This window comes from Zonotrichia albicollis, chromosome 23 (assembly GCF_047830755.1).
Source record: "Zonotrichia albicollis isolate bZonAlb1 chromosome 23, bZonAlb1.hap1, whole genome shotgun sequence".
NCBI classification, from domain to species: domain Eukaryota; kingdom Metazoa; phylum Chordata; class Aves; order Passeriformes; family Passerellidae; genus Zonotrichia; species Zonotrichia albicollis.
Window position 1 is genome coordinate 2,450,613 of NC_133841.1, and position 9,152 is coordinate 2,459,764.

General features: G+C 50.1%; 1 protein-coding gene across 1 annotated transcript; it reads left to right on the top strand.

The window, feature by feature from the left end:
• Positions 1 to 2,249: 2,249 nt before the first annotated feature.
• On the top strand, positions 2,250 to 8,102 carry LOC141731504 (gasdermin-A3-like). Its single transcript, XM_074557566.1, has 10 exons — positions 2,250 to 2,510; positions 3,478 to 3,743; positions 3,909 to 4,104; positions 4,285 to 4,450; positions 4,522 to 4,615; positions 5,032 to 5,100; positions 5,355 to 5,497; positions 5,689 to 5,839; positions 6,546 to 6,619; positions 6,751 to 8,102. The coding sequence occupies exons 2-10, from the start codon at positions 3,524 to 3,526 to the stop codon at positions 6,985 to 6,987; spliced, it is 1,350 nt and encodes a 449-aa protein (XP_074413667.1). The 5' UTR covers positions 2,250 to 2,510; positions 3,478 to 3,523; the 3' UTR covers positions 6,988 to 8,102.
• The last annotated feature ends 1,050 nt before the right edge of the window (positions 8,103 to 9,152 follow it).

Here is a 9,152-nt window from a genome sequence, read left to right on the forward strand (position 1 = left end):
CGCAACTCTCGTCAGTCTCATTCTGCTCATTGTGAAGGTCAGGCTTGATTGACTTAAGTGGACACCACCTGATTTTGCCGTCCTTTTTGACAGCTGCATACCTTCTCCCGGCGAGCATCAGCCTCCAGCCCCGTTCCCATTCGCCCAGCTCGTTTCCAATTACCACCTGCGGGCCCTCCTCTAGCGCTCGGGTGGCCCAGTGTTTTTGAATGGGACTGTTTGTTTCATCTCCCCTAGGGAACTGATTCAGTGCTAGCAAAGCGGTTGCCAGCATACATGCCTGATCTCCTGGGGGAATGGAATTGGCAAAGCCTTCTGCTTTCGCCAACACTTCTAGCTTGGTTTTCAGGGTCTGGTTTGCTCTCTCCACTATGGCCTGCCCAGTACTGTTATACGGGATACCTTGCACTAATGTGATGCCCCATTTTGAGGCGAATTCTTGCACTGGTTTGGAGGTGAAATTGGAACCGTTGTCAGTTTTGATCTGCTTGGGGATACCAAGCCAAGCCATGGCTGTCAGCCAGTGCTGAATTGTGGCCTTGGAGTTAGTTTTGGGGTGCTGTGTGGCTGTGATCGTTCCGCTATAAGTGTCCACTGTCACTGCAAGCCATGCTCGGGGCTTCAGCAGTTGACACAAGGTGAAGTCCCGACTGCCAGATCTCTGAAGGCTTGAGACCTCTCGGGTTGACCCCACAGGTCCATAGGGGTGACTTCTGGCAATAAGGACAAGTGGCTACCACATGTTTTGCGTCCGCTGTCAGGATCCCGCATTTCTTCGCCAGTGCTTTGGCTCCGATGTGGAGCGACTTGTGCAGCTGACGAGCTTCCTGCAACGTCCATACACCTTTTGCTGCGGCGTCCGCTTTGTCGTTGCCGGTCTGGAAGTAACCTTTGACTGGGTTGTGGCTGTTGATGTGAATGACTGACACGGTGCCCTGTCGCAAGGAGAGCGCTTCTTCCAGCATTAGGGCTGCTGCATGTTCCAGGTGGGAGGAGGCTGGATACGGCCCGGCTGCCCCCTCCCTCTCCCGTTTCCCTGAGGCCTGGATCTGTATTCCTTAGCCAAATGCCCCTTCCTTCCACATGCCCAGCATGGTCCCCTAAGTCCCCCCTAGCGTGATGGAGCAGCTGCTGATAGGCGTCTTGGCTGGGGGCAGTTTACTGCCAAGTGGCCTGCCTGGCCACACTCAAGGCATCAAGCTGGTTATTGCAGTGTGGACTGCTGCTTGGATGGGAACTAGGTGTTCTTCCTTTGCAACATGTCTGATCATGGCAGCTATATTAGACCCCTGAGGCAGTGACCTTAAAATGTCCTTGGTGGCTGAGTTGCATTGCTGGCATAGGCACTCCGCCGGCACAGGACCCTTCACCTCTGAAGGTAATGCAGAGGAATCTAATGCTGCCTGAAGACGGTCCAAAAACTGAGTGAAGCTCTCACTCTCACTCTGTTTTATACTTGACCATGGGGAGGGTTTGGCTATTACTTGGGAAGAAACATGGATGGCTTCTCGGGCAGCACGGGTTGTTGTCATAACCTCATGGGCCCGCAAGCCCTCTGCCTGCGCCTGGGGGATGATCATAGTGGGGTCTGTTCCCATTAACCTCTGTATGCTGGAGCCATGCAGTGGATGGTCAGCACCCGTTACCTGGGCTAGCTGCTTTATGCAGTTGTCCTCCCACTCTTGTTTAAAGATGATCATCCCTGCTCCATGGAAAATCATCCTGCACGTCTGCTTAATATCAAAGGGAAGCATGTCGTCCCCTCCAAAAACGCTGTCAATGAGTGTGGAAACCATAGCAGAATTAATTCCCTTGTCTGCAATCGCTTTAATAATTGCCTGCACGTCTTTTGGATTTACTGGGGAATAGGTCCTTTGGTTTCTGTCTGCCCCCCCCCACACAGAACGGGAACATCTGTGTGGCAGACGGAGCCCACTCTGCACACGCTATTTTTATTTTCCACCAGTCTGTAAGCGGGGTTCGGTCTTTCTCTGATAACCCCTTCACCCACGCGGGAGCGCTGTGACTAGTGACCTTACATGCCGCTGCTCTCTTTCTATTAAAACTAGAATCCGAGTTGGAACTCCCCCATCCCCTCTCGAGCTCAGAGCCCTAGTCCGAGCAGGAAATCGACTGGCTGGACGTTTCCAGCCTGCTCTGCTGTTTCCTCGGACTCCGACCGTGCCCCTTCCTGCGGGGGAGGTCCATGTCCCATGAGGACCTAATTGGAACTGAGCGCTCTGATTGATCTTACGCTCCTCCGTGGGGGCCGCCCCTTCTCCCCACTCGCCCGCACATGCATTGTTAAGCGAGCCATTGGCATTTCTACTCCCCACTACTCCCCGCCTCCTCCTTTCCGCGCTGCGCACGCAGTTCGGCGCCATTTTCCAACGCACACGCTGGGGAAGCGTTTTTATCGATCCCTGAGGAGTCCGACAATCCGGCCGCATCCCGCGCCTCCTCTGCGAGCCCCTGCCAAAACGCCCACGCGTGTTCCCCCCCCTCTGATGGTAAGTCGGTCTGCTCGGGCGAATCCGGCGTTCGCGGTTCCGCGCGCTCGACCGGGTCAAAGTTCTCCGCGGTCTGTGTCGCCGCACCCACCCCCAACTGCGGCATGGCTAATAAGTAAGTTCGCGCGGCTTTCCAGGTTTCTTGCTCTTGTCGAGCTTTTTGCAGAGCCTGGATAACTCTGCCCCACGATTTTAGGGCTTTCCCTGAGCCTGAGGATATAATTTCCTCGGCTAGGGCTTTTGTACAATTATCCCACACCCCCAAATGGAGGACATCCACTGGGCTTTCTATAGCCCCAAGCTTAATCAGTCTCGTCAATGCAAGACTTAAATCCTTAAGCTTACACTCCATACCCCATTGTGCATGCATCTGAGTTACGACCCTCGCTATGGCCTCCATGGTCCGTGCTGGTCCGGGGGCGTCACCCCCGCTGCAGACGGTCCCGCCGCTGCAGCCGCCGTCCTCTGTCCAGGCGAATTCCCGTTCCCCGAGCTTCTTCCCGGGTGTCGGCACCAGTTGTTGCCTTCTGATATAAGGCAAGGCGACCTGGTTTTGAGGAACAGCACGGCGACCCAAACTCACCAGGGTCGCTCGGGCCAGAGAAGCATGCAGATACCAATGTGGCAGACGGTCAAAGGCCTTTATTATCTCATCTCATGGGGTTTTATAGTCTAAGGGGTCTCTCTACATCAGAGGGGTCTGCAGTACCATCTATGGTTAGTAAGGAGTGGAAAGTTACCAGGAGTGGAAAGTTATTAGCATTACTATCGTTAGGGGGGCTGCATTCCTAGTTACATTCCTAGAGTGGTCTCTTATCTTAAGGGATTAGGGGAAAAGGAGTCCTACTGCTTTCCGTCACATCGCGTGATCTTCCGATCGCCTGTCCCTATCTACCACAGTTGATTCTGTGATTCTGTGCTATTATTTAAAGTCATTTGGCTTAACTTGTGTTCCCTCTTTCCCAAGGCACAAATCCCTTTGGTTGTGCTTCAAAACCTCAGCCACAGCCAGAATGTTAAAAAAACTCACCAAATTCAGTGTAAATCAAATGGATCCGTGCAAAGAATGGGTTCCTGTTGAAAGCATTGCAGACAATGAGCACTTCAGGCCTCTCTGCCTACTGATTAAAAAAAAAAAATCAAAACGCATATTCGACCGAGCTCCCCGCTACCAGAGAACAGGCTTCTCAGTGGATGATGTGCTGCTGCCTCGAGAAGATGGTACAAGCACAGGTAAAACCCAAATTTATCAATATGAATTTATCAAATATCACAGAAATTATTTTTGAACTGTTTGTGGCTGAACTCTAGTTAAAGTTCCAGCTTTCTTCTGTGTGTGATATACTGACAGTGTTGAGTCTGTAATCCTGCTTAAGATAATGCATGGAATTGTTTCAGAGTCCCTCCATCAAGAGTCCAGCCAAATCACTGTCACAAAAGTCACAGCTGATGAAGTTGATGGAGGTCTCAGCATTTCACTTGATCCTGCAAGTGTAGAGCTGAAAGGAGGTGCCTCCTTGTCCAATGGGTTTTCTGTCAAGATACAGAAGAAGAGCATATCACAGCAATACCTGGAGGCACTGACAAGAGAAAGGTAAGGAATGACAAAGGGAGCACACACGCTCCAGTCATCTTCCTCCAGCCTATGCCATGTTAAGAACGGTTTTTCAATAGCCAAAAACCAAAATCCAGGCTATGGGAAACCAACACATCCCCCCAGTTGTGTCAGCTGCTCCTGGTGCTCCAAACCCTTCCCATTCTTCTCCTCTTTTAGGAAAATCAACATGGATCACTCCTTCATCCGTCAGCTCCAGAGAACTGGCATCAGGCTGTACGTGGTCACTGAAATCCTCGAGGCCTCGGAGGAGGCCGTGTACGAGGAATCCACCAAGGCAGACGGGGGCTTCATGGCCAAATTTTATGCCACACTTTCTGCAAAGGTTTGGCTTCTCCCTCTCTGCTTCCCAACACCTGCACCCAGCTGTTCTAACTGGTTGTTTTCCTTCACCAGGGCACCAGAGAGAGCAACCAAGGTATAGTGATACCCAAGGGCTGCACGCTGGCCTTCAGGACCATCCCGCTACGCATTAGAGATGGAGCATGGGGTAAGCAACTTGCAGAAATGACCAGTTTCTCCCTTCTAGAAAAGGTGCACAAGAGGAAGAACATTTTATGAAGAATCACCTGGCCCCAGATACACCCTAAACTTGTTTGTAAGGAGAGGGAGGCAGTGTGATGGACAGAAATCACCTGAGGGCAGCCAGACAGCCCATGCAAGGTCAAAGAGCTACACAAGAAAGATCTTGTTTGGGCAGGGGTCAGTAAAAAATGGAAAGAAGGAAGTGTCTGATCTACTTTTGAGGAGCTGCAAAGCTCCTGGTGATAAATGGCACAGAGAAGAGAGTTTGGGTCTGAAATTTTCTGCTTGGAAGAAAAGAGCCAGGGAGAAAAGAGGGTGGGTGAACCACCACTGGGAAGGCTGGTCTAGAAAACCATAAATGTCCTTTTTATCCTGCTACAGATCTGGTATATTTCCAAGACGAAGATGAAGATCATGTAGTTGAGGACAGGCAAGGTTATGCGGATGATGGTAAGGAATGTATTTTAATGCTTTCACATGCACAACATTTGGCTGCTTTGGGTAAGATGGAATCTGCCAGCATAAAACAAACCACCAGGAGAGATGGATTTTCATCTTCCCTGAGATACCACAACTGCCCAAATTCCATATTGCTTCAGAAACACTCAGAGAAGTGTTTCAAACCCAGGTTTAGAGCTGCCTGTCCACTCCTAGAACTCAAGTGACAGATTTGGACTCATTCTAGTTTGTACATCCCTCGGCAGAAAAATTAGAAGAAGTGAGGACAGAAGTTAAAAAGTCCTGCCGAATTTTCTCTAAGTTGTCTCCTGACCTGCTGCTCATCATCTTAAACACCATCAAAGCTGTGATGACAGATGAAAACCTCCTTCAAGAGCTCAGCCAGAAAGTAAGTGAAGATTTTACTGACACAATTTATAAACACAGACACATCCACACCACTCCTCCTGTCCCACAAGTCACCTGCCCTGGGCCACAACTGCCCATCCAAAATTCCCTCTCTCAGCACAGCTCCCTGCTCAGGACAAGCAGCAGCCTCTGCCCTCTAATCCTGACATTTTATTTCCTTGTTCCCCACAGATGGAAGAAGTTCTTGAGGAAAATGATGGTTATGAGCTGAAAACCGAGAGCCCAGACTTAAAAGAACTCTTCAGCACCTTACAGCAATCCCCAAGACATCGTCTCCTTCAGCTGGCAGAAGGAATCACCTACGTCCTTGATGCTTTGCAGGGTGAGGCTTTGGGGCTTCAGGAGGGAAATCAAGACAGGGATGACTCCCACTCCTGCCATTCTCTCATTCCTTCCTCTCATACTCCTCCTCCTCTTCAAGGGGAATCAACATCAAAGTGCCATGGAGGGGAGAGGAGAGAAACCCCCTCTGCACCCAGCCAGGGCTCCCTGCTCCCTCAAAGTCTGGCCACAGCTTCCTCCCAAGGGCCAGCCCACATCTCTGCTCTGCTCACCAGCAACACGACCCAGGCCAATGGCTGCAGCTGTGTCTGGGACAGCTGGGTTGGATTTTGGGAAAGGTTCCTATCCCTGAGGGGGCTCAGGCACTGAACAGACTCCCCAGGCAATGCTCACAGCCCCAAGGCTGACACAGCTCCAGCAGGGCTTGGACAACACTCTCAGCACAGGGTGGGACTGTTGGGGTGTCTGTGCAGGGACAGGAGTTGCACATCAGTTATCCTTCTGGGTGCCTTCCAACTCCATAATCCATATGGGATATTGTGGGTAACACCCAGATCACTCTCACAGGGAGCCTGCACAAGTCATTTCTATTAAAACATCCAAAGAATCTTTGACCAAACAAACATTTCCTACAAGAAATGATCACCCTTCCCATCCTCTTCACTCTTTCCCATCCTGCTCACCAGTCCAGCCCACCACTAAGCTTGGTGCAATATTTCAGATACAAACCCAGTTTATTTCTACAGAGTTAATGGAGCATCAGCTGCTGCTGCTGCTGGAATCCTTGGAAAGGAAGATCGTGTCCCAACAGCTGAAACTGGTGAGAACACACATCACATTTGGCTCCTTTCAAGGGAGCTCAGACTATTGCAATTATAGCAACATCTCCATAGTGTCACAACTTGACTACTGATTAAAATAATGATTTTGCTTTTTTATTGTCATTTAAAGGTTGAAAACCTACTGAAACATGACCTGGAATATGAGATGGAGCCTTTTTCTGTGAAGGCCAGGCTGCTCTCTTTCCAACACGAGGAGGACCAGAAGTTAACCATTGCCCTAGTGGAGCTGAGTGGAGTGCACCTCCAGGAAGATGGATCAGCTATCCCAAGGGATCAACCCTTTGAGTCCGTGGCAGCCCTGTTTGCGGCCCTGTATGCCCTCAAACTCCTGAGTGGTTCCAAGTAGGAGGCATCTGGCCCTGCCCAGGGAACCTTTCCACAAGATGTTGGGAAATCTCTGCTGACAAGAAAATTTTCTCTCCCAATATCACCCTAGTTAATAATCAAGGTTGTTTTGGCTGGCAAAAGCAAATAATAGCTAGAATATTCAATATGGATGCTAAAGGCTGGATATCAAAGTGGATTTGTCTGTCTGTCTCCCCAAGAATACTCAGGGAAAACAGGAAAATCCACAAGCCCAAAGAATCACAGGTCTGGCACCACTGCTTCATGTAATCCTGCTTCCCTCAGAATGCTGCTGCTGCTGCTTCTGCAGTCTGCAGATGGGAAAGGGAAGGGCAAAGGGAATGGAAAGGAAAAGGGCGGAAAGGAAAAGGAAACAAAAGCCAAAAGAAACATCAGCAGTGGTTCACTTCCTCTGGTCCCTCTGTGTTTCAGCATGGGATCCATGAACTGTTGGTGTCAGGAAGATGGGGAAATCCCAGAGGTTTCACTGACACCTCCCTGGTTCCATCTCCCTGAGATGCTTGAGGGACACAGGCAGCACTTCAGAGCAATACTATAATACTCTCATTATCCCTTTATCAATAAAGAGCAGCTTCTTGCTAAGCAACTTGGTGGTCTCAAAGGCTGTTTCTTAATTTGGTGTCTTTTCTGTCCCATGGCACACCTGACAACCTCAGGATTGAGGCTGTACCAGAAATAAGGGCCCTTGATGTGGACACAGCAGTCTCATGTAGAAAACTTTCTAAAATAAAGTGTGGATATTTTTATTACTCATTCTAACAGAGTTCTAACGGACACTAATAAAAATAAAGTATTCAGGTAAAAAACTTGTGCTTGAGTCCTGGAATCATCACATGGATGGCTTTTGCTGTCAAACAAGCATGGCAATGTACCCAGCAGCCATGGAATGGCTCGGGTTGGAAGGCACCTTAATGCTCCAGGGCCATTCCCACCCCCTGCCATGGCAGGGACACCTTCCACCAGCCCAGGCTGCTCCAAGCCACATCCAGCCTGGCCTGGGACACTCCCAGGGATGGGGCAGCCTCAGCTTCTCTGGGAAACCTCTTCTGGGGCCAATCACCCTCACAGAGAGGAATTTCTTGCCAATATTCCCTCCCGAGTCCATTTCTCCATCTGTAAAAGAGAGGCAACATTATCTGGCTCGATAAAGTTGAAGCATGGAAGAACGGAATGGTTTTGTCTGAAGGGACCTTAAAGCCACCCAGTCCCACCTGCTGCCAGGGGCAGGGCACATTCCTGTCCAGTCTGATGTTGGACAGCTCCAGCCATGGGCTTACATCTACATCTGTAGAATTTTGAGTTTTCCACAGCCCCTATCACAGAATCTGCTCAAGGAAGACTCACACAAGCAATGGCCATTTTGAGGAAATGGAACACTTGGGAGGAGGATGGTGAATTGCTCCAACTGAGAATAACCCTGGGGAATAAGAACTCAGGTGTGAACAGCCAGGGAACCACCAGCATGGATCAGATCTAACACTGCCCCTGTCCTGGTGCTGCTTCCAGGAACCTACTTCAGCAAGAAAAGTCAATTTACTCTTTGCTCTGTGTTTGTGCGATGGGGCAAGCTTCTGTGGCAACTCACGGCTCCCATACTTAGCAAATACTTCCACACCTTTGGCAGAGAGCCAGAGAACTTCTCCCCAGTCCTGCTGCTCTCCAGAGGCCACATCACCTCAGCACCCCACGGTCTGCTCTGCACGCCCACCACCCCACAAACAGGTAAGTGCATCATCCCAGAGCTTGGGAAGGGGAGAAGGTTGGTGGGAGCTCGCTGTTAAGTGCTCTTGTTTAGTTTTTCTTCTCTTCTTGGAGACCTTCAAGGGAAAGAGCTCAGAAGGGCTAATAACAATGAGCACTGGCAGCTATTTATCTTTGGAATGGTTTAAACTCAAAGAGAGCAGGGTTGGATGGGGTATTGGGAAGGAATTCCTGTATGGTCAGGCACTGGCACACAGGCACACAGGCACACATCCCTGGAAGTGTCCAAGGCCAGGGCTTGCAGCAACATGGGATAGTGGAAGGTGTCCCTGACCATCTTAGGGAGAGGAATGGGATGAGCTTTAAGGTCCCTTCCCATATAAACCGTTCTGGATTGTCCAATTTCTCCTCTCCAGCTCTTTCCCGTAAAACACCAGAAAAGTG

Coding starts and splice junctions, on each gene's coding strand:
- LOC141731504 (XM_074557566.1), top strand. CDS start 3,524: ATGTTAAAAAAACTCACCAAATTCAGTGTAAATCAAATGGATCCGTGC. Junction 5,101..5,354: donor GCAAGGTTATGCGGATGATG/GTAAGGAATGTA, acceptor ATCCCTCGGCAG/AAAAATTAGAAGAAGTGAGG. Junction 5,498..5,688: donor TTCAAGAGCTCAGCCAGAAA/GTAAGTGAAGAT, acceptor TGTTCCCCACAG/ATGGAAGAAGTTCTTGAGGA.